We start from the raw sequence: 24,277 nt of genomic DNA, 5'->3' as shown, positions 1-24,277 counted from the left end.
GACAAGTCCCAAAAAACATGCTGTTAAGTAATTTGGACATTCTGAATTCTCCCTCTGTGTACCTGAACTGGCACAGTAGTGTGGCGACTAGGGGATTTTCACAGTAACTTAATTGCAGTGTTAATGTAAGCCTACTTGTGATAATAATAAAGATTATTATTATTATATCCAACAGCCTCCCATGAATCAGCGGCCTCCCCAGCAAGTGCTCGCGCCGCCGCCGATTCATACTCCTTTCGAAAAATGTAAACCTGGCGGAAGGGCTTCTGTGGGGAGTGAGGCGGGAAGTAGCCATCTTTGCTCACAGGCAAAGAGCCCGGGTGTTGCTGGGCTTGCTGCCCTAGTGCTCAGGCTGCTATGCGATGGTGGGGGGAGGCACTGGAGCAGCAACCGGGGGAAGCAACCATGTGCGGCACCACCATGCCAAACCCTGGATCGTATCACCCGTTCCGGGGACAACCCTTATCCCTGCCCGTCTGCCGCACCAACCACCCATAACCCTTGCCGACTGCCAAGGTCTCTGGCTGTGCGACTGAAGGCTATTGTTAATAGGGAATTGGCAATCTTGGTTAAGCGAGCACTTCAGACAACCCAAGTGGATTTCCATGGGTGGGCGGGCCATGTAGCATGTGGGAGTCATTTCCCAGCATCCTAATTGCACCTTGATGCCCGGACACTGTGCTTGATCACTGTGGGAGGCAACACCACACACGCTGTAGCCAACATCCGAACACCTAGGTGATAGGACAGAACTCCGGGACACCATAGCTTGAATACATATTATCCTGAGTGTTTTCAATCATAATTCAAGAATATCTGTCCCTTGAAGAAACAATTGCCATGGGAAGAAAAGCAAGGGACCCAGAACTCAAGAAAATGGAGGGAAATGTCAACATTTCACAAGACCTGACCTGCAAGCCCATTGTGGAACATTACGATTGTGATCAAACTTCATCCAGGAATGAATGCTATGGCAAATCCACTGGGATTGCTGCTTTGGCTGAGTGCATTTCCCAGACTTTGTAGCCTCAGCTGAGGCTACAAGGGGGAGAAGTGACTGGTAAGTCTCGAGGGAGCAGACACTCCAGAGAGAGGAGTTCCAGACACCGCAATGGAGAGGACCAATAATTAAACAGATTGCAACTCGGGAAGGTAAGGACGTACTGCCTCTCTCACTGAAACTGACAGAGTTCCAACTGTGGAAAAAAAAACAAAGGTCATCCCAGGAAGGCTGTGGTTTGATTGGCTAATAGGGAAACTGTTAAATTTGAAAACCCACTTTATTATAGTTTAACGTGCAGTCTCCGCATAGACAGTGACCCAAGCCGGGATTCGAACCTTGGACCCTGGAGCTGTGAAGCAATTGTGCTAACCACTGTGCTACCATGCTGCCCTTCGCAGAACTACCTTAAATTCAGCCAGTGGTCCGAGACCATAGGGTGTGACTGCGAGTGAGGAAGGTAAAGGGATCGAAGAGGTCGGGATGCAGGAGCCTCAGCCTTTATCCCTGTCCAACAGGTTTGAGATTCTTGCTCCCTGTCTGGACAGGTATGGAGTCTGTAGGGAGGATTAGCAAACTAACCACAGCACCATGGCACAGGGAGCCATTCAAGTGGGGGGAAAGAAAATAAATGTAGTTGTAATCGGGGGTAGTATAGTTAGAGGCATTGTCACTGTTCTCTGTGACCAGGATCGAGGATCCCGAAGGTTGTCTTGCCTCCCTGGTGCTCGGGTTCAGGATATCTCATCTGGGCTGCAGAGGAACTTGGAGTGAGAGGGTAAAGATCCAGTTGTCGTGGTCCACCCTGGTACCAAGAACATAGGTAGAACAAGATTATTAGCAAAAAGGTAATAATCTCTGATTACTACCTAAACCATAAGCTAATTGGCACAGGATCAATAATATTACGGAGGTAAATGCATGGCTCAAAGAATGATGTGGGGGAATTGGGTTTGAATTCATGGGACATTGATACCAGTACTGGGGAAGAGGGGACCTGTTGCGAAGGGATCGTCTTCATCTGAATCATACTGGGACCAGGGCCCTAGCGAATTGCGTAACTAAAACTAGTTGAAAAGTCTCAAGTTTTAGTTTTAAGTTTTAGTTTTCTAGTCTTCCCAACAATTGACGCCCACCCCCAGCATTTAGTTTCAAGTTTTAGTTTTCAAGCTTTTTCTTCCGCTCCGCCATGGCCTTCACCATGACGGGGGCGTAAGAGACTCCCTCCCCCGTGCATGCGCCGGTATGACGTCAGCAGCCGCTGACGCACCGGCGCATGCGCGGACTTCCGCCGGGCTTGAAAACTAAAACTTGAAACTAAGTGCGGGGGTTGGGGGGTGGGGTTGGGGTTCAATTGTAGGGGAAACTAGAAAGCCCAATTTAAATGAAGAGGGAAGAGTGCAAGTTAGGAATGTGGTGAATGGTTACAAGAAAATAAAAGTGAGGGACAGAACAGATGAATGTCTTTATGCACGAAGGAAGAGTAGGGAAATTTAACAAAACAAATTTAAAAGCTTTGTATCGAAGTGCAAGCAGCAAGCGGGTTTCGGATGGGCAAGTGGGCACCGATCGCGGGCCCATGCCATGGTTCTCCAGAACGGCACTTTGCAGCCGTTTTCACGAACGGTGAGAGCAGGTATGTTTGAGTTCGTGAAAACGGCCGTAAAGGCCTGGGAACTCGGCCCATCGGATAGGGGAGAATCGCTGTTAGCCGTAAAGAAAATGGCGAGCAGCGATTCGTGTCATGGGGCGGCCGTGGGGGGGGGGGGGGGGGGGGGGGGGGGGGGGGGGGGGGGGGGGGGGTGGGGGGGGGGGGGGGGGAGAATAGCGGGAGGTCGGGAAAAATGTCGGGAAGGCCCTCCCGCTATTCTCCGACCCGTCGTGGGGGGGCGCAGAATCGCGCCCAAGAAATAACAAAGGGAAGAAGTCCTTGGTAGGAGTAATCTATAGGTCCCCAAACAGTAGTTCTACAGTGGGGCACAGTAGAAACCAGGAAATACTGGGGGCTTGCAAGAAAGGTACGGCAATAATAATGGCTGATTTCAATATGCACATCGACTGCAGGAATCAAATTGGCAAGAGTAGCCTGGAGGCAGAGTTCATTGAATGCATTAGAGACTGTTTCCTGGAACAGTATGTTGGGAACCAACCAGGGAGGTATTTGGTAATGAGGAGGGATTAATTAATGACCTCATAGTTAAGCATCCAGTAGGGAGTAGTGACCATAATACGGTAGAATTCAATATTCAGTTTGGGGGCCACACTAGTGTTCTGGAATTAAACAAAGAAAATTACAGAGGCTTGACAGATTTAGCCCGTATATACTGGGCAGGAAGGCTGAAAGGTAGGGCAGCTGCTGAACAGTGACAGTTGTTTAAGGAGATCTCAATTTCTCACAACTGAAATATATCCCAGTGAGGAAGAAAGATGGGAACAAGGGTAAAAAGCGTCCAGTCTAAACAAGGGGCAGCACGGTAGCACAGTGGTTAGCACTGTCGCATCACTGCTCCAGGGTCCAAGGTTCAACTTGGGTCACTGTCTGTGTAGAGTCTGCATGTTCTCCCTGTGGGTTTCCTCCGGGTGCTCCTGTTTCCTACCACAACCCAAAAGATGTGCAGAGTAGGTAGATTGCCACATCAAATTGCCTTTAACTGGAAAAAAAATGAATTGGATACTTTAAATTTATCAAAACAAAAGTGGGGTGCTCTTTCCAAGGGCTGGTGCAGATTGGATGGGCCGACCGGCCTCCTTCTACACAGTAAATTCTATGATTTTTCGATGAAGGAAGTCAAGGACATTATAAAGACAAAAACTAAGTTATATCATATTGCAAAGGCCAGTGGCAGGCTAGAAGATTGTGGTGCTTTCAAACATAACCAAAGGATACTAAAAAAGTAATTAAAAGAGCCAAGGTAAATTACGGACAAAAAACATCACAGAATATCAAAAAGGATAGCAAAAGCTTCTACAGGTACATAAAAGGGAAGAGAGTCGCTGAGGTGAATGTTGGCCCATTGGAGGATGAACCTGGTGAGTTAATAGTGGGGAGCACAGACACGGCAGAGATGCTAAATCAATACTTTGCCTCGGTGGGGGACACTAGTGCCATTCCTATAGGAATGGGCAATTCAGAGGTAATAGAAAAGGTGGAACTTGGAACAATCAGCATCAATAGGGAAACGGTACTCAACAAACTCTTGGATTGGGGGCCGACAAGTCCCCAGGATCTGATGGCCTACATCTAGGATGTTAAAGGAAGTGGCAGCAGAGATAGTGGATCCACTGGTTATGATATTCCAAAATTCCATGGACACGGTAAAGGTTCTGGTGTATTGAACAAATGCTAACGTAATGCCCTTATTCAAAAAGGGAGGGCGGCAGAATGTGGGAAATTACAGACCTGTTAGTTTAACATCTGTTGTTCGAAAATTGTTAGAATCAATTATCAAGGACGTAATATCAGGACATTTGGAATGCCAAAGCGCTATCCATCAGAGTCAGCATGGTTTTATGAAGGGCAAATCATGTTTGACTAAGTTGCTTAAGTTCTTCGATGTAACAAGCAAAGTGGATAATGGGGACCCTGTACATGTAATATATCTGGACTTCTGGAAGGCGTTTAATAATGTGCTGCACAGAAATTTAATTCACAAGGTGAGATCACATGGGATTAGGGGTAAATTTATTAGCTTGGATAGAAGACTGGCTGATGGACAGGAGACAGACTGTCAGGATAAATGGGTCTTTTTCTGGATGGAAAGATGGAACTAGTGGGTGCCACAGGGGTTGGTCCTTAGGCCCCAGCTATTTACAATCTACATTAACAACTTGGATACCGGGATAGAAGGATCTATGGCCAAATTTGCAGATGACACAAAAATAGGTGGGACAGTAAGTTGCAGTGAGGAAATAAGAACCTTACAAATGGATATAGATAGGTTAGAAGAGTGGGCCAAAATGTGGTAGATGGAGTTTAACGTGGATAAGTGTGAGGTCATGCATTTGGTGAAAAAACTGGAAAGGCAAATTATTATTTAAATGGGGAGAGACTTTGGGGTGCTCCGATACAGGGGGATCTGGGTGTCCTTGTGCATGAGTCACAGAAAAGGAGCATGCAGGTGCAGCAGATAATAAGGAAAGTAAATGGAATGTTGGCATTTATAACAAAAGGAATTGAGTATAAAGGTAAGGAAGTGTTGTTGCAACTATACAAGGCATTGGTAAGACTGCACCTGGAGTATTGTGCAGTTTCAGACCCCTTATTTGAGGAAAGATGTAATGGCATTGGAGGCAGTTCAGAAGAGGTTCACTAGATTGATTCCAGAAATGAGGGGCTCGATTCTCTGCTCCCACGCCGGGTGGGAGAATCGCGGGAGGACCGCTCTGGCACCCCCCCGCGATATTCATGGAGTATGACCCCCGCCTGTTTGTGAAAACCTCCCTGTCCCCTGCAGGCGGGCGTATGGGGATGTGAACACAATCGATTGCACCCTGCACCATCAGTATCCCGGCCACGCTGGCAAATCCACGAGCTCGTGAATCTTGACTTGCTCGGTCCTCAGGGAAGGTGACGTAGCGATCGGCGATGGCATAGAGGGTGTCGGTCACATCCCGGATGCACCTGTGCACTGATGACTGGGAGATCCCGGAGAGGTCCCCGCTCGGAGACTGGAAGGAGCCGGTCGCATAGAAGTTAAGAGCGACCGTCACCTTGGTGGCAACCGGGATCGCGTGTCCTCCCCCCGTTCCACGTGGGGCGAGGTTCGCCACGAGGTGACAGATATGTGTCACCGTCCCCCTACTCAGCCGGAGCCTCATCCTGCAGGTGATGTCCGTCACTGTTAGGAAAGATATCCGGGCACGTTACACCCTCGGCCTTGGTCGTCGCCTCTGGCTCCGTGGCTGCACCCTCACTCTCTCCTCCTCCCCCTCCTCCTCCCCACCATGCTGCTCGACGACTGGCAGCTCCTCGGCCCTTCCCTCTGCTGCTGCAGCTGGCCCTGCATCCACTGCGGGTTGTGGGTGTGGATGCTGCTCCATCTCCAAATGCAGTGCAGCGGCCCCAACCACTGCGCAGAACATAGCCGTTCTGTTCACAGACATCGTGCTAACCTACAGAAGGGTGGTGGGGGCAGAGAAACGGGACATGTTAGACCAGGGGTGGGCAAACTACGGCCCGCGGGCCGCATGCGGCCCGCCAAAGGTATTTCTGCGGCCCGCCAAGTCATTAAAAAAAAAAAAAAAAAAAAAAAATTTTTTAAATTTTTTTTTTTAATTTTTTTTTTTTTTTTTAAATTTTTTTTAAGGTTAATGGAGGCGGGCTGTTGGGTTACTTACTGGTATAGGGTGGATACATTGACTTGAGTAGGGTGATCATTGCTCGGCACAACGTCGAGGGCCGAAGGGCCTGTTCTGTGCTGTGTATGTTCTATATGAGGCGCTCAGAATCATAACCGGGTGAAGTAATTATTTTACTTAATATACTATGCGGCCCTTTGTGAATTGTGAATTTTTGAATGTGGCCCTTGCACGGAAAAGTTTGCCCACCCCTGTGTTAGACGGAGGTTAGTCGACACCTCGGCAGCCGCCAGCCATGGGATACCTGTGTGTCCCGGTGGCCTGGTCGCGCTGCTGCCAGGCGGGCAGCCTAACCCCTGATCACTTTCTGCATCCAACGGGCAGTTAACTACGTCCTCCTCACCGGTGCATCAGTGGCCTGTGGCCGTAAGGCACAGGGAAACCAGCGGCCGTGTCCTCGTGACCGGCACGCCATGGCATGGTGGCAGACATTTTGTAACCGGGGTTGGACGAGTCACTCGCTCACTCTCTCCCTACTCCCCCACTCCCACTCCCCCCTCAGTCTCCCACTCCCCCCTCAGTCTCCCCCCTCAGTCTCCCACACTCCCCCCTCAGTCACTCCCCTCCCCCCCTCAGTCCCACACTCCCCCCTCAGTCTCCCCCACTCCCCCCTCAGTCTCCCACACTCCCCCCCTCCGTCTCCCACACCTCCCCTCCGTCTCCCACACTCCCCCCTCAGTCTCCCCCACTCCCCCCTCAGTCTCCCCCACTCCCCCCCTCCGTCTCCCACTCCCCTCCTCTGTCTCCCCCACACCCCCCTCAGTCTCCCACTCCCCCCTCAGTCTCCCCCACTCCCCCCCTCCGTCTCCCACTCCCCTCCTCTGTCTCCCCCACACCCCCCTCAGTCTCCCCCACTCCCCCCCTCCGTCTCCCACACTCCCCCCCTCAGTCTCCCACACCCCCCTCAGTCTCCCACACTCCCCTCCTCCGTCTCTCACACTCCCCCCTCAGTCTCCCACTCCCCCCTCAGTCTCCCACACTCCCCTCCTCCGTCTCTCACACTCCCCTCCTCCGTCTCCCACTCCCCCCCTCAGTCTCCCCCACTCCCCCCTCAGTCTCCCATACTCCCCCCCTCAGTCTCACACACTCCCCCCTCCGTCTCCCACACTCCACCCCTCCGTCTCCCACTCCCCCCTCAGTCTCCCCCACTCAGTCTCCCCCACTCCCCCCTCCGTCTCCCACACTCCCCCCCTCCATCCCCCCCTCCGTCCCCCCCCTCCCCCCGGTCCCCCCCGTCCCCCTCCCCCCCCGCTCTGGACCTCCTTCCCGTTCTCGGGGATGCCTTCCCCGTTGTGGCCAGACTACAGCAGTGCGCTGAGCTTTGCGCTGAGCGGTGCGCTCACCTCCTCGATGCTCTCGTCAGCCAGCATGACTGGTTGACAAACTTGAAAAGCCGGTGTGTTGGCTGGCGTGAAAACATTGGGTGATGACGTCGGGACTTCGGCCCATCTGGGCCAGAGAATAGCGTGGGGCCAAAAAGTCGGGCTTCTGGTCGTGTTGGGGGGGTCTGTCGAGACCTTTGCCGGGAATGCCAACGTGTAGTTTGTGCGGGGTTCGGAGAATAGCGGGAGGGCGTCGGACCGGCGTCGCCGTGAAAATCGCGTGGCGTGCTATTCTCCGAACCGGCGTGAGAGCGGAGAATCGCGCCCTTTGTCTCCCTTTGGGAGAATCACGCCCGTTAATCTTTGGGAAATATAGGAACAAAAGAACATAGGAACTGGGAGCAGGGTTAGGTGATCTGCCCCCTCGATCTCGCTCTATCATTCAATAAGATCGTTGCTGATCTTTTTGTGAGAAGTCTTACAACACCAGGTTAAAGTACAACAGGTTTGTTTCAAACACGGGCTCTCGGCGCACTCGTTTTTAAGACTCGTGTTTGAAACAAACCTGTTGGACTTTAACCTGGTGTTGTAAGACTTCTTACCGTGCTCACCCCAGTCCAACGCCGGCATCTCCACATCAGGAGATGCGTGGGGTCGGAGAATCGCCCGGGGTCGCTGAAAATCCCGCCCCCGCCGTGGCAGAAATTCTGTGCCACCCGGGAATTGGCGGGGGTGGGAATCGCGCCACGTCGAGCGGCGAGCCCCCTGCGGCAATTCTCCGGCCCGCGATGGGCCGAAGTCACGCCGCTGGGAGGCCTCTCCCGCCGCCGATGTTTGAACCACCTCTGGTGGTGGCGGGATCGGTGGCGCGAGCGGTCCCCGGTGTCCTGGGGGGGCGAATAGACCCGGGGGGTGCCCCCACGGTGGCCAGTGCCGTGGGGGCACTCTTTTTCTTCCGCCGCCGCCACGGCCTACACCATGGCGGAGGCAGAAGAGAATCCTCCAACGGGCATGCGCCGGTGGTGACGTCACCAACGGCGAATGCGCGAACCAGCGAAGCCCCGGCGCCGGGCGTCAAAGGCCGTTGGTGCCGGTTATGGCGCAGGTCGGCGTGGTGCCAACAAAGTATTCCGCACCTTTGGGGAGGCCCGACGCCGGAGTACTTGGCGCCACCCCGCTACTCCGGGACCCCCCGCCCCGCCAGGTAGGGGAGAATCCCGCCCCTGATCTTTTTGTGGACTCAGCTCCACTTACCTGCTGGCTCACCATAACTCTTAATTGCTTTACTGTTCAAAGATCTATCTATATTTTCCCTAAAAACATTCAATGACGTAGTCATAACTGCTTCACTAGAGCGGGAATTCCACAGATTTGGGTAAAGAAATACTTTTTTAAAAATAAATTTAATGTACCCAATTCATTTTTACCAATTAAGGGGCAATTTAGCATGTTCAATTCACCTACCTTGCACATCTTTGGGTTGTGGGTGCAAAGCACACGGGGACAAAGTACAAACTTCACACGGAGAGTGACCCAGAGCCGGGATCGAACCTGGGACCTCGGTGCCGTTAGACTGCAGTGCTACCACTGAGTCACCGTGCTGCCCTGGGTGAAGAAATACTAACAGCAGAAACAGGATAGGTGATTACAATCTGGGTAGTTTTTTAGACAGATGTATAATGAAAGGTTTTAAGGGCTGCAGCAATATTCACTATAATGATGCCCGTAAACATCACTCAAAACAACTGGCAGAATAAAATCTGTCCAAACATGAATTCTGATTTCTCATCAAGAAAACATTACATTTCCACAGTTTTTAACAATAATCTCAGCTGAAGAACAGCAGAAGATAAGGAACAAGGTTTCACTCACTGACTACAATGACAGCTTGAATACATATTATCCTGAGTGTTTTCTTTTTTTAAATAATTTTTGAGTACCTAATTCATTTTTTCCAATTAAGGGGCAATTTGGTATGGCCAATCCGCAACCCTGTGCATCCCACGAAACCCACGCAAACACAGGGAGAATGTGCAACTCCACACGGACAGTGACCCAGAGCCGGGATCGAACCTGGAACCTCAGCGCCGTGGGGCAGCAGTGCTAACCACAGCCACCATGCTGCCCCATCCTGAGTGTTTTCTGTCACAATTCAAGAATGTCTATCCAATGTAGGGTCAATTACCATGGACGGAGAAGCCAGAACTCAAGAAAATGGGGGGAAATGTCAACATTTCACAAGATCTGACCTCCACGCCCATTGTGGGACATTACAGTTGTCATCAAACTTCATCCAGGAATGATATGAAAAATCCACTACAGATCCATTCCTGATTCATTCTTAGTCATTACATACATGTGCGCAGCCAAGCAGTTTCCCCCACGTTATCCATTTCCTATGTTTGGGAAGAGTACTAGCAGTGAATCCAGGATCCAGAATCTGACTTTTTTCTCAGCCACATGTGTGGTACCAGGATAGTTGCCAAGCATGACATTGATAAAAATGCAGTTATCATGGGTCACTTAAAGGTCAGCAGGATGAAATGTAAAATACAAGCTAGAAGCTAACAGTAAAGCAGCAGAAGAAGCTGAGGACAATTGTAGAAATTAATGTCTACCAGTTATATTGCTGGAGGATGATAGTTCCTATGTGCAGCCAATGATTTCTTAAACTGTTTCAGAGAGCACCAATATTTACTGCACATATTTCAATCGACATTGACATCCAGCACACTACCCACAGTATACTGATATAAATCTGGTAATGGGCATTTAGCTCAGGAATTCCTACAATTCTCATATAAAGCAGGAAACTACTTCTGACCAAATTATTGTACTGTGGCTCCAAAATTGCAAACTATATCAGATTTGCCAAATCGTATTGGAATATTAAAGGGAAATAACATTTCAAGCTATCTTTATATTGGTGTCCCAACTTGCAGCTAAAGGTTTTCACCACCATTGCACAGGAGTTTGTCTGATGTGTAAAATGTAGAAATTACCTGCTGTGATTTCTAGTACTGTGCTTTTACTCTGAGTTTCCTCCGAATCCTGTGTAACTTCAATGATTAACTCAGCACCATCGTCCTTGGATATATCAGGCCTCAGTGAAATGGAGCAGGGGATAAGGAAACATCCATCAGACATGCGTTGTAAATCTGGAACCTCAGCTGTGAAGGAATCATCTTTCTTGCACAAATTCGGTTTATGTTTTAGCGGAGTAGTTACACGCTTTGGTCCTGACACTTGCTCTGCTGTAATTTCCCAGGAAAATAACTGTTTTGCTTCCTGCTCCCCTTTCCTCTTCACCGATGTAACAATGGTCATCACCTCTGGACTGAACACAGCAACATCCCAACTCAGATTGACTGTCTCACAGTGTCTGATTTCATCCGGTTTCTCAATATCACCGATTGAGGGTGGAACTACAAAACAAAATGTATTAATATGACAGAAACCCATTTGTTCCAATTCTCCCCTAAGCATTCTTGTTTAAACCAATTACAAACTGAATTAGCAGCAACATTCATTGAAGAATTAGGTTATGATTGCTTTTTTCTTATTTGTTGCTATTTCAATTTCGCAGAAGTGCCTGTGGCATGTTCTCAAATTGATGTTGTTCCTTCGTTCCAAAATAGTTTATTCATAGGCTGATGAGCCATTGTTAGAACCTCTTTGAATGGGTCACCTGATGTTACTCATGTATTAGCAGTTTCATATATAATGCTAATTTGAACCTGTAGGATTCACAAACTGCAGACCAACGATTGACTTAACTGTGCCAATACACACAAAGTGTTCTGTTTCATTATTTATTGAATTGAGGACACCAGGATGTTCAGATAGTTGTTGCAAAATCATAAGAAATTCTGAATTAACTGTGTATTCAGTAGCATATAATGTACTGGTGAGTGGAATGTATTCACTATGGTGACAATTTTGTTGAAACCCGGCACCAAGACCTATCTTTCTAAAGGACCTTCCGTTATCCACTTGCTTAATTTAGTAACATTCTTCTTTTTCATGGAATCCAAATGATACTTCATTGCTCAATGGAGGGAAAGTGCTGCATAGTTCCAGGTGCCAACTTCTAAACCTTGAAGTAAACTAAGGACATCCCGTGACTTCTCAGGTAGAAGCGAAATAGGACACATTCATAAGGATGAACGAGCTCTGTGGTTAAAGTAAAAATCCTTCAGCCACAAACAACCCCACCAGAAATTTTTTTTACTCATTATTGGTGGGACAATGAAATGCTGAAGACAATAACTATCTCTAGTACATCGGGAATGTTGCCCCTTTTATGCATCCTTTTATTAACCAACTTTAGAAACTTTAGGCCTGGATTATAAAACATTGGGAAAGTTGTTCCCTCATTGAAATTCACCCTTAGATTATCGATATCAGTGTTTTCCAAAGTGAGGGTCCCGACCCACCAGTGGGTCCTGGGTGTTGAAAAATGGGTCACCAAAAATGATCCCTAAGATCACTTGATCTTTTGTGCCATTTTCTCTCTGGGTGGCGATTGCCGCCCTGAACTGATCCTGTTCAAAGAAAAGCGAGTTCATTCATAAAGTTAAATTTAATACCGAGCCAATGCACAAATACAATGTTTCATTATGAAATCTAGTATTCAGAATGGCTATGGCATCAGCTTTGGTCTAACATTACATCAAGTTACTTGAACTTGTAGGGCAGCATAGTAGATTAGTGGTTAGCACAGTTGCTCACAGCTGCAGGGTCCCAGGTTCGATTCCCAGCTTGGGTCACTGTCTGTGCGGAGTCTGCTCGTTCTCCCCGTTTGCGTGGGTTTCCTCCGGGTGCTTCGGTTTCCTCCCACAGCCCAAAGATGTACAGGTTACATGGATTGGGTATTCTAAATTGCCCTTAGTGTCCAAAAAAGGTTAGGTGGGGTTACGGGGATAGGGTGGAGGTAATAACAGTAATAATCTTTATTAGTGCCACAAGTAGGCTTACATTAACATTGCAATGAAGTTACTGTGAAAATCCCCTAGTCGCCACACTCTGGTGCCTGATCGGGTACACTGAGGGAGAATTCAGAATGTCCAATTCATCTGAAAAGCACTCCTTTGGGAATTGTGGGAGGAAGCCGGAGCATCCGGAGGAAACCCACGCAAACACAGGGAGAACATACAGTGTGGGTATAGGGTGGAGGTATGGGCTTAGGTAGGATGCTCTTTCCAAGGGCTGGTACAGACTCGATGGGCCAAATGGCCTCGTTCAGCATTGTAAATTCTATGAAAACTTTATGAAAAGAAATGTTTCGACTTGGGAGAGAGGTATATTTTTAAATTTTCACTGAATCCTGTTTAGACTGTAACAGAAACAGCAGTACTGCAGCTTCCCTGATCAGTGGACTCTGCCCAAGAGTCAAATTTACGACTATCAAGGCAGTCTATGGCTTCAGAGTTTGAAGTATATCATCGTTATCTCACAATCCAACTCATATTTTCCTGTGTGCATTGCACTATTTTGCTGTAGAATCAATTTAAAATGAGGTGACGCCTGAAAAACGTGGATGGCTGATGCTGTAATTTCCCAGTGACGTAACTGTTTTGCTTCCTGCTCCCCTTTCCTCTTCACCGATGTAACAATGTTCACCCACTCTGGACTGAACACAGTAACATCCCAACTCAGATTGGCTGGTTCTCTGTGTCTGATTCCATCCAGTTTCTTAATATCTCGAATTGTGGGCAGAACTACAAAACAAAAGTAATTACTGTGATATAAACTCTTTTATCTTTGAGCTCTCTCCTTTGCATTCTTATTTAGACATAAATTAGGAACTGAATTGACAATAATATGAACAGTGCTTTCAGAACATGTTGTTGGATGTGGAATTGGCCTGAATCCTCCTCAGTAAGATGCGAGTTCTGAATAAAAATATTTACATTTCTGTTTTGCGGTTGCAGAGTATAACCATACAGGAAAACATCTCAAGGTAGAGCTGCGTGATTGTAATAATGCTGAGTTAACACAGTGTGGCAGAGGTATGAGTTATATTGAGTGCCCTATTCACCTGTTATCTGTTGTTTTGGGGACCTTGATGTGTATATTTTTATAATAATCTCCAGAACATCTGCATTTCAGTCACTGCCCGAGAATTTCTTATGTGATTTTGAACCAACTTTTGAAACTTTGAATATGGATAATGAGAAGTTTGGAATGACCCTCTCCCATTGAAATTCATCCTGAAATGATCTGTCTCCTAATTGTTGTTAAATATATAACTGAGCAACACTGGATAAACTGACGGAGAAATTTCAGCTAGCTAAGGACAACAGACTCAGGTATCTGTAGCATAACAACTTCCCATGGAAGGAGACAAGGGTGTACCCATGCCCACCACGACAGACACTACCAGAGGAGTTACTGGATGCAAACATTCTAGGCAGAGGAAACTATAGCAACATGTACAAACGACTGGTAGAGAGGGCAGGCACTGTACTGGACGCAACAAGGAAGAAATGGGAGGAAGACCGGGGGCTCAAAATAGGGTGGGGACTCTCCAGTGAAGCACTACATAGGGTCAACTCCACCTCCACATGCGCAAGACTCAACCTAACGCATCTAAAGGTGATACATAGAGCCCACTTTACAAAAACCTGAATTAGTAGCTTCTTCCCAGAGATGGAGGACAGATGTGAACGGTGCCAAGGAGGCTGGCAAGCCACGCCCACCTGTTCTGGTCTTGCTGGGTATTGGACAGCCTTCTTCGAGGCAATGTTCAAAGTGGCGGGGACGAGGGTGCAGCCATGCCCGAAAGTGGTGATCTTCGGGGTATCAGGCAGCCAGACCTCTTCATGGGGAGAAGGGCAGACGCCCTTGCCTTTGCCTCCCTGATCACCTACTGCTCAGCTGGCTGTCAGCAGCACCACCTAAAGCAGCAGACTGGCTGTCCGACCTCTCAGAATTTCTCCAAATGGAGAAAATCAAATTCCCACCCGGGGGTCAGAAAATGGCTTCTTCAGAACATGGGAGCCATTCACCCAACTGTTCTGGGACCTGTTTGTGGCCAACGAACAAATAAATAATCAACTAGCCAAGACCTAGGGGAAAGTATCCAAAACATAAGAGACGGAAGGGAGGAAAGACCCAGGCGGGTGGAGGGGGGGGGGGGGGGGGGGGGGGGGGGGGAGAGACCAGTGCAAGAAGAGGGTACCAAACACATAAGAAAAAAGGGGAGCTGCAGGGAGGGAGATGGATGAGGGGGGAGGGGAAAGGGGGGTAGGGAGGGACGGGACAGAAGTAGGAAGGACGGGAGGCAAAGAACAACAGAGAGGAGCCAGAGGTATGGAAAAACGAGGGAACATAAGCTGGATGGAGAGCAGGGGAAGGGACAACAAACATAACGAACACAGCAGGACAATAGAGAATAAAAAAGTACAGGAGGAAGAAATGACGGACAGCTGAAGTGGAAGCAAACACACAACAACTACAGTGAAAACCAACGAAGAGAAGCAAGCAACATCCCCCACCCAGTTTTAATTTGTATTGCCGGTGTTGTATGTACTCTCTTCGGTAAAAAAACAGAAGAAAAGAAGGTGGGGGGAAGCCCCGAAGACATCTACAATGTAATTGTCTCTCCAGTGCTTCTATGTATAAACACTTCCCCAGCTTTTACTTTCCCACCCCTTGGTTTTTTGTTTTTTATTATTATTGATGTGGTTTTGCTATCTATATCGTGTTTTTGTTTTCATTACCCGCTTTTTGTTTCTCTTTGTGTACACCTGTAAATATACCATGTGCAAAAAACCCAATAAATTAAAAAAATATGACTGAGTTCAAATTAAACTGATAGGAACAGAAACTATGCACTTAGCATTAGTATTTACCTCTTGCAAGGCGAGAATGTAGGTCTGCAAGAAGAGCTTTGCCGCTATCATCTTTACTTTCCTCTTGTTTGCTTGGCACTGAAACAACAATACAATCAAAATATATTAACAGGCACACAAACTCCTGATTGTGACAACTCGGGGCGTGCAGCTGTGCATGCCGCTAACAGCCCGCTTTAAACCTAATACCCTGAGTCGTATAGCTGTCCTGCCTGGGGCACCCTCCTGGGTGCCCTCTGGCTCCAGCCAACCCAGCAGCTGTGTGGGCGCTCCAGCACAACCTGTCCCATCTTGTTGGCTTTGATAAGTGTGTGAGGGGAGTATATGTTTATGTGCGGCAGTACCTTGTCTGTCCTGCGAGTGTCGATCACGGACCCGGCGACTCCTGCACCATTTTTCATGGGAATCGATGGTGTTCCATGTGGCACCTGTGCTAGCCCCTCACCGGCAGCACCGATTTCTTTTGTCGTACAAGTTCACGTAGTCACTGTTGGTGCCAGGACTGGGTCTCAGAAACGGAGAATCCCGCCCCATATATCTATGGGGACCACTTGGGTAAGAGTGATCATTGTTAGGGCAGCACGGTGGCACAGTGGTAGCACTGCAATCTCACGGCCACGAGGTCCCAGGTTCGATCCCGGCTCTGAGTCACTGTCCGTGTGGAGTTTGCATATTCTCCTCGTGTTTGCGTGGGTTTCGCCCCCACAACCCAAAGATGTTCAGGTTAGGTGGACTGGCCGCGCTAAATTGCCCCTTAATTGGAAGAAATGAATTGGGTACTCTAAATTTATTTTTAAAAAGAGTGATTATTGTATCACATGTTACGGAGAAGAACAAGGAACAATGTCAAGTAGGACTTTTGGAATGGAGGGTTGGGGAGGGGGGGGTGGGTGGGCTGCGGGCCAACGTGGCCCATTCACTATCACCCCAATTGAGACCTGTAAGTGACCAGCCCACTTGGCGTACCTTATATCTGGTTCCTGGCTTTTCTGCACTGGGACTAGATGCAGTGGTGCTGTTGGGTTCAGAGAACTGCCAGCCAATCAGAGGACCAGCAGCTCTCGGAGACAGACCTTGCCCCTCAGAGCATTAAATAGCCGAGAAGCTACCTTACAAAGCAGGGAAGAACTCCGCACCAACATTTTTGGTGGAGGGACGGGAAACACCATCACTATCAACGGCTACCCATCTAATAAGAGAGTCAGTGTCAGCTTGGAGAAAAATGTAGCTTTAGGTTCAAAACATGCAAGTTATGGTAAATGGCTGTTTTTCAGACTGAAGGATGACAAACAGTGGTGTTTCCAAGGGTCAGTGGTAGGACCATTACGTATAAATTGCTTAGATATTGGAATACAAAAATTTCTAAGTTTGCCAATGATGCCAAACTTGGAATGTGGCAAACACTGCAAATGTTACCAATCAACTGCACAAGGATATAGCGTGTTTTACCGGTGCTGCCCACCAGAGGGATTTAACGGTGCTGCTGAAGTCAATGGACTTTTGGCTGGCTGACCCCCATCTGCCATGTCAGGTCTTGTGTGAAGTGATGTATTTTAAACAGATAGGACAAGGAGAGGCAATCTATTTTAATGGCACAGTTCCAAAGAGTGTGCTGCGACAAAAGTTCTGATGCGTAGATCTTTGAAGGAGGCAGGACATATTGAGAGAGCAGTTAGCAAAGCAAATAGGATTCCAGACAAGATAAGAAGAGGTATGGAGTACAAAAGCAAGCAGGTTATGCTGAACCTTTATAAAACTCTGGGGCTGGATTCTCTATTCCTGAGACTAAGGGCGAGATTCTCCGCAAATGCGGAGAATCGTGAAGGCTGCTGTAGGACAGGCCGTGACCCACGGCAGCCTTCACGCCCACTTCTGGGACCGATTCTCTCACCTGGGCGGGGCTAGGAGCGCGGCCCCGTGCATCACGGCAGCGCGGCCTTGGCGACGGTCGTCAAGGCCGCACGTCAAGCATCACGCCGGCTGACGCGGCCGATAACATCGGCCGCGCATGCGCAGGTTGGATAACGTCAACCCGCGCATGCGCAGTTGCCGTCTTTCCCTCAGCCGCCACGTCTTGATCTTGCGGGCGGCGGAGGGAAAAGAGTGCGTCCGTTATGGACGCACGGCCCGCGATCAGTGGGCACCGATCGCGGGCCTATGCCCCCCTTGGCATGGCCGTGGTACGGCCGTGCCATTTGGGCCCCCAGATGCCCCAAACGGGCATCTGGCGCCCATTTCATGACGGCAGCAAGCAGGTGTGTTTGCTGCCATGTTGAAACAGGCGCGAAGGCCCGGCCACTCGGCCCATCAGCCTCGGAGAATCGCCGCTCACCATAAAAACAGCGAGCGGCCATTCGTGGCATGGGTCAGGCGTGGAGGGGGGGGAGAATAGCGGGAGGGTGTGAAAAATGTCGGGAGGCCCTCCCGCTATTCTCCCACCCGGCGTGGGGGGGGGGGGGGGGGGGGGGGGGGAGGAGAATCGCGCCCTAAGTGTTGACGGCGGGAAGGAATTAATGGATTTTCATGACAGCAACAACTGGCGCCGAACCTGGACTGATTCCGTTACTGTTGAGGGGCTAGCACTGGCGCCATGTGAAGCACAATCGATTCCAATGGAAAGTGGTGCAGGATTCGCCAGGTCCGTGATTGACACTCAGGAGGCTGAAAAGCTGCAGCCGCATATACACACTGCACTCCCCACACACACATCCCAGCCAACAAGATGGCACTCGTTGTGCTGGAGCATGCCCATATAGTCGGCTGGGGCCAGAGGGCACCTGGTAGGGGCGGGTCCAGGGGGCCTATCTTCACAGTGGGCTGTTAGTGGCGTGTGCAGCTGCATAGTTGCCTTGCCAGCTCCGGCAATGGTGTTCCGTGCCAGTCCACCCCGACCCCAGAGCCCACCTCTTGGGGGGGGGGGGGGAGAGACCAGTGAAAGAAGAGGCTACCAAACACATAAGAAAAAAGGGGAGCTGCAGGGAGGGAGAGGGATGAGGGGGGAGGGGAAAGGGGGGTAGGGAGGGACGGGACGGAAGTAGGAAGGACGGGAGGCAAAGAACAACAGAGAGGAGCCAGAGGTATGGAAAAACGAGGGAACATAAGCTGGATGGAGAGCAGGGGAAGGGACAACAAACATAACGAACACAGCAGGACAATAGAGAATAAAAAAGTACAGGAGGAAGAAATGATGGACAGCTGAAGTGGAAGAAAACACACAACAACTACAGTGAAAACCAACGAAGAGAAGCAAGCAACATCCCCCACCCAGTTTTAATTTGTATTGCCAGTGTTGTATGTACTCTCTTCGGTAAAATAACAGAAGAAAAGAAGGTGGGGGGAAGCCCCGAAGACATCTACAATGTAATTGTCTCTCCAGTGCTTCTATGTATAAACACTTCCCCAGCTTTTACTTTCCCACCCCTTGGTTTTTTGTTTTTTATTATTATTGATGTGGTTTTGCTATCTATATCGTGTTTTTGTTTTCATTACCCGCTTTTTGTTTCTCTTTGTGTACACCTGTAAATATACCATGTGCAAAAAACCCAATAAATTAAAAAAATATGACTGAGTTCAAATTAAACTGATAAGAACAGAAACTATGCACTTAGCATTAGTATTTACCTCTTGCAAGGCGAGAATGTAGGTCTGCAAGAAGAGCTTTGCCACTATCATCTTTACTTTCCTCTTGTTTGCTTGGCACTGAAACAACAATACAATCAAAATATATTAACAGGCACACAAACTCCTGATTGTGACAACTCGGGGCGTGCAGCTGTGCATGGCGCTAACAGCCCGCTTTAAACCTAGTACCCTGAGTCGTATAGCTGTCCTGCCTGGGGCACCCTCCTGGGTGCCCTCTGGCTCCAGCCAACCCAGCAGCTGTGTGGGCGCTCCAGCACAACCTGTCCCATCTTGTTGGCTTTGATAAGTGTGTGAGGGGAGTATATGTTTATGTGCGGCAGTACCTTGTCTGTCCTGCGAGTGTCGATCACGGACCCGGCGACTCCTGCACCATTTTTCATGGGAATCGATGGTGTTCCATGTGGCACCTGTGCTAGCCCCTCACCGGCAGCACCGATTTCTTTTGTCGTACAAGTTCACGTAGTCACTGTTGGTGCCAGGACTGGGTCTCAGAAACGGAGAATCCCGCCCCATATATCTATGGGGACCACTTGGGTAAGAGTGATCATTGTTAGGGCAGCACGGTGGCACAGTGGTAGCACTGCAATCTCACGGCCACGAGGTCCCAGGTTCGATCCCGGCTCTGAGTCACTGTCCGTGTGGAGTTTGCATATTCTCCTCGTGTTTGCGTGGGTTTCGCCCCCACAACCCAAAGATGTTCAGGTTAGGTGGACTGGCCGCGCTAAATTGCCCCTTAATTGGAAGAAATGAATTGGGTACTCTAAATTTATTTTTAAAAAGAGTGATTATTGTATCACATGTTACGGAGAAGAACAAGGAACAATGTCAAGTAGGACTTTTGGAATGGAGGGTTGGGGAGGGGGGGGGGGGGGGGGGCTGCGGGCCAACGTGGCCCATTCACTATCACCCCAATTGAGACCTGTAAGTGACCAGCCCACTTGGCGTACCTTATATCTGGTTCCTGGCTTTTCTGCACTGGGACTAGATGCAGTGGTGCTGTTGGGTTCAGAGAACTGCCAGCCAATCAGAGGGCCAGCAGCTCTCGGAGACAGACCTTGCCCCTCAGAGCATTAAATAGCCGAGAAGCTACCTTACAAAGCAGGGAAGAACTCCGCACCAACATTTTTGGTGGAGGGACGGGAAACACCATCACTATCAACGGCTACCCATCTAATAAGAGAGTCAGTGTCAGCTTGGAGAAAAATGTAGCTTTAGGTTCAAAACATGCAAGTTATGGTAAATGGCTGTTTTTCAGACTGAAGGATGACAAACAGTGGTGTTTCCAAGGGTCAGTGGTAGGACCATTACGTATAAATTGCTTAGATATTGGAATACAAAAATTTCTAAGTTTGCCAATGATGCCAAACTTGGAATGTGGCAAACACTGCAAATGTTACCAATCAACTGCACAAGGATATAGCGTGTTTTACCGGTGCTGCCCACCAGAGGGATTTAACGGTGCTGCTGAAGTCAATGGACTTTTGGCTGGCTGACCCCCATCTGCCATGTCAGGTCTTGTGTGAAGTGATGTATTTTAAACAGATAGGACAAGGAGAGGCAATCTATTTTAATGGCACAGTTCCAAAGAGTGTGCTGCGACAAAAGTTCTGATGCGTAGATCTTTGAAGGAGGCAGGACATATTGAGAGAGCAGTTAGCAAAGCAAATAGGATTCCAGACAAGATAAGAAGAGGTATGGAGTACAAAAGCAAGCAGGTTATGCTGAACCTTTATAAAACTCTGGGGCTGGATTCTCTATTCCTGAGACTAAGGGCGAGATTCTCCGCAAATGCGGAGAATCGTGAAGGCTGCTGTAGGACAGGCCGTGACCCACGGCAGCCTTCACGCCCACTTCTGGGACCGATTCTCTCACCTGGGCGGGGCTAGGAGCGCGGCCCCGTGCATCACGGCAGCGCGGCCTTGGCGACGGTCGTCAAGGCCGCACGTCAAGCATCACGCCGGCTGACGCGGCCGATAACATCGGCCGCGCATGCGCAGGTTGGATAACGCCAACCCGCGCATGCGCAGTTGCCGTCTTTCCCTCAGCCGCCACGTCTTGATCTTGCGGGCGGCGGAGGGAAAAGAGTGCGTCCGTTATGGACGCACGGCCCGCGATCAGTGGGCACCGATCGCGGGCCTATGCCCCCCTTGGCATGGCCGTGGTACGGCCGTGCCATTTGGGCCCCCAGATGCCCCAAACGGGCATCTGGCGCCCATTTCATGACGGCAGCAAGCAGGTGTGTTTGCTGCCATGTTGAAACAGGCGCGAAGGCCCGGCCACTCGGCCCATCAGCCTCGGAGAATCGCCGCTCACCATAAAAAACAGCGAGCGGCCATTCGTGGCATGGGTCAGGCGTGGAGGGGGGGGAGAATAGCGGGAGGGTGTGAAAAATGTCGGGAGGCCCTCCCGCTATTCTCCCACCCGGCGTGGGGGGGGGGGGGGGGGGGGGGGGAGGAGAATCGCGCCCTAAGTGTTGACGGCGGGAAGGAATTAATGGATTTTCATGACAGCAAAACTGGCGCCGAACCTGGACTGATTCCGTTACTGTTGAGGGGCTAGCACTGGCGCCATGTGAAGCACAATCGATTCCAATGGAAAGTGGTGCAGGATTCGCCAGGTCCGTGATTGACACTCAGGAGGCTGAAAAGCTGCAGCCGCATATACACACTGCACTCCCCACACACACATCCCAGCCAACAAGATGGCACTCGTTGTGCTGGAGCATGCCCATATAGTCGGCTGGGGCCAGAGGGCACCTGGTAGGGGCGGGTCCAGGGGGCCTATCTTCACAGTGGGCTGTTAGTGGCGTGTGCAGCTGCATAGTTGCCTTGCCAGCTCCGGCAATGGTGTTCCGTGCCAGTCCACCCCGACCCCAGAGCCCACCTCCTGACTACCCCCCGCTACTCCCTCCGGGCCTGGCAGAATTTCCCAGACCAGCAATCTATGGTGATATTGGATGCTTTCTGTTCCCCCTCTCTCCCCCTCAGCAGACAGAACACCGGTTTAATGATTTTTAAAAGCACAAGTGAACAGCACCATCGGATACCCAGCTCATCGGAGGCGGAGCATCACAGAGGCCTCAGAGAATACCACGTCAGGCTCGCTAATGACAAGCAAACGGTGTTTACTGTACGTGCGTGCTGGGCCGCACTAATGTCACTGTCGAGGTGACGGAGAATTGTCATTTGGCGCCAAATCGGCTCCGCCGTGATTTGTGCATCGCAACCAATTCTTCACCCAATCACGTTTTGCGATTTCGCCCTCAGCCAACGGAGAATTCTGCCCCTGGTTAGGCCACATTTAGAGTGAGTTGAGAGAGGTGTTCAAGATTAAGTCAAGTTTAATTAATGCAGGGAAGAAACTTACCTTTTTTTCCAAAAGTGTCAGGCTCAGACTGAAAACCAGCGTGTGGCCCTCCAGCTGTACAGACCAGTTTTCTCTCCAGATCATGAGCCTTTGAGTAAAATACTGAGTAGGTGGGTTCACATTGTTGCTGTGGCAGGACAGGGCCTGATAAGCCAGCAAAGCCAGCTCCATATACTCAGCTCACTTACTTCAACAAACTCCACTGCAGCACTGAAGGGACCCCCCCCCCCCCCCCCCCCCCCCCCCCCACACACACACACACACACACACACACACAATCATCAAGGGGGCGGCCCTGCCACCACACAAAATTGGAACCCACCTCCATGGAGATCCTATGAGGGCCTGCCCTGGGACGGCCCCCTGGCACCGGCTGGCACTACTAGGTTGGTAGTTGGGAAGTGACCTGGCACAATGTCAACATGGCAGTGCTCATATGGTGGTGCTAACCTGATGGTTCCATTCTGGCAATGCAAATCTGTGGTGGGGCAGTGCCAATGAAGTGCCAGGGCACTGTCAGGACATGTCCCTCTCCCCCCCGCCAAGGGCTATACTTACCTTTGTGCCCACGAAGGGATCCCCTTTGAGTGAATCTTGGTTTTCAAAAACTGTTGTGATTATTCAGTGAAGGGGGTTCAGGTGTTGGTGGCGGGGGTGGGGGGGGGGGGGGGGGCAGGAGGCTGAGTAATTGTATAAAAATTTATTTAAATCCATTCAAATAAGGTTCTTGCCCTTTGTGGGTGTGAACCTTGTGATGTCACTGCTGAGGGGCATGGAAAATCGGGAAACACGATCTCTCCGGAGAGATTCTCTCTGACAGTGAATGTGGACTGAAATTCGCCCCCCACCGTAGATACAAAAAAACTGATGCTACAAGTGCTGATGACAAATGTAACATTTTTGGTGAGAGATGAAGAGGGAAAATGAGGAAGAACGTTTTTACGTAACGGCTGGTAATGACCTGGAAGTCCCTGCCTCGCAGGTGGTGGGAGGTAATCAGTGATTTCAAAAGTAGGATGGGCATGAGGGAAATAAACCTGCTTTACTGGAGGGATAGAGCAAGCAAAGGAGACGGACTGGACTGCTCCACAGAGGGCCAGCATGGACTTGATAGGCTGAACGGCCTCCTTCTGTGCCATAATGACTCTAACTTGTGATGAAAGGATTAAGAGCCCAACAATAAAACGAGGCCAGCCAATATTAGCCAAAACCAGTGTTAGAAAAACAAAACAATGTGATAACCTGCCAGCCAAGAAATCATTACCTTGATACAGCTGAAAATATTAGCAACATATAATCAACTTCTTTAGACAAAGTGCCATGCAAAGTTCCAAAAACCAGGGTTGTTCTCACTTTAGCATTTGCAGTTATTCTTTTTGGAGATGAAAATAACCGTACCTTTACGTTTTTTGATCCAGAAATAGAGTCCGAAACATGCTGCACAAACCAAGACAAAGCCACAAATGGCTCCAATAATTGCTCCTTGTGGTACTTATTCTGTTAAAGTAAAAAACATACACAAATCTTTGAAAACTTGCCAATAAATAATTGCATCTTTTGAATATATTCATTAGAAGCTGCATTTGTCCCGTTCTATTAATCAGATCTATTTATTGTCAAATGTGGGCGGGAAATTGGTATAGATGACGGGCTGGATTCTCCGATCCTGCAGCTATATCCGCAGGATCCGACTGGTCTTATAACCAGAAAGTACGCCCCGCCCGCGCACCGAT

At 49.5% G+C, this 24,277-nt stretch overlaps 1 protein-coding gene across 1 annotated transcript in view; it reads right to left on the bottom strand.

Annotated features, from left to right (window-relative positions):
- The window catches only part of LOC119970953 (uncharacterized protein DDB_G0287625-like), a 79,174-nt gene extending 55,138 nt beyond the window's left edge, over nucleotides 1-24,036 (bottom strand). The window contains exons 1-3 of the mRNA XM_038806065.1: nucleotides 23,943-24,036; nucleotides 19,158-19,235; nucleotides 10,683-11,105 (exon numbers count right to left, since the gene is read on the bottom strand). Of these exons, the coding sequence (XP_038661993.1) occupies nucleotides 10,683-11,007 (325 nt within the window). The 5' untranslated portion in view covers nucleotides 11,008-11,105; nucleotides 19,158-19,235; nucleotides 23,943-24,036. The remainder of the gene's footprint in view (nucleotides 1-10,682; nucleotides 11,106-19,157; nucleotides 19,236-23,942) is intronic.
- Nucleotides 24,037-24,277: the final 241 nt, after the last annotated feature.

The sequence above is a fragment of the Scyliorhinus canicula genome, chromosome 9 (assembly GCF_902713615.1).
Source record: "Scyliorhinus canicula chromosome 9, sScyCan1.1, whole genome shotgun sequence".
In the NCBI taxonomy this organism is placed as follows: Eukaryota; Metazoa; Chordata; class Chondrichthyes; order Carcharhiniformes; family Scyliorhinidae; genus Scyliorhinus; species Scyliorhinus canicula.
Note: the sequence above shows the minus strand (reverse complement) of the source record. Positions and strands in the feature narration are given on the sequence as shown.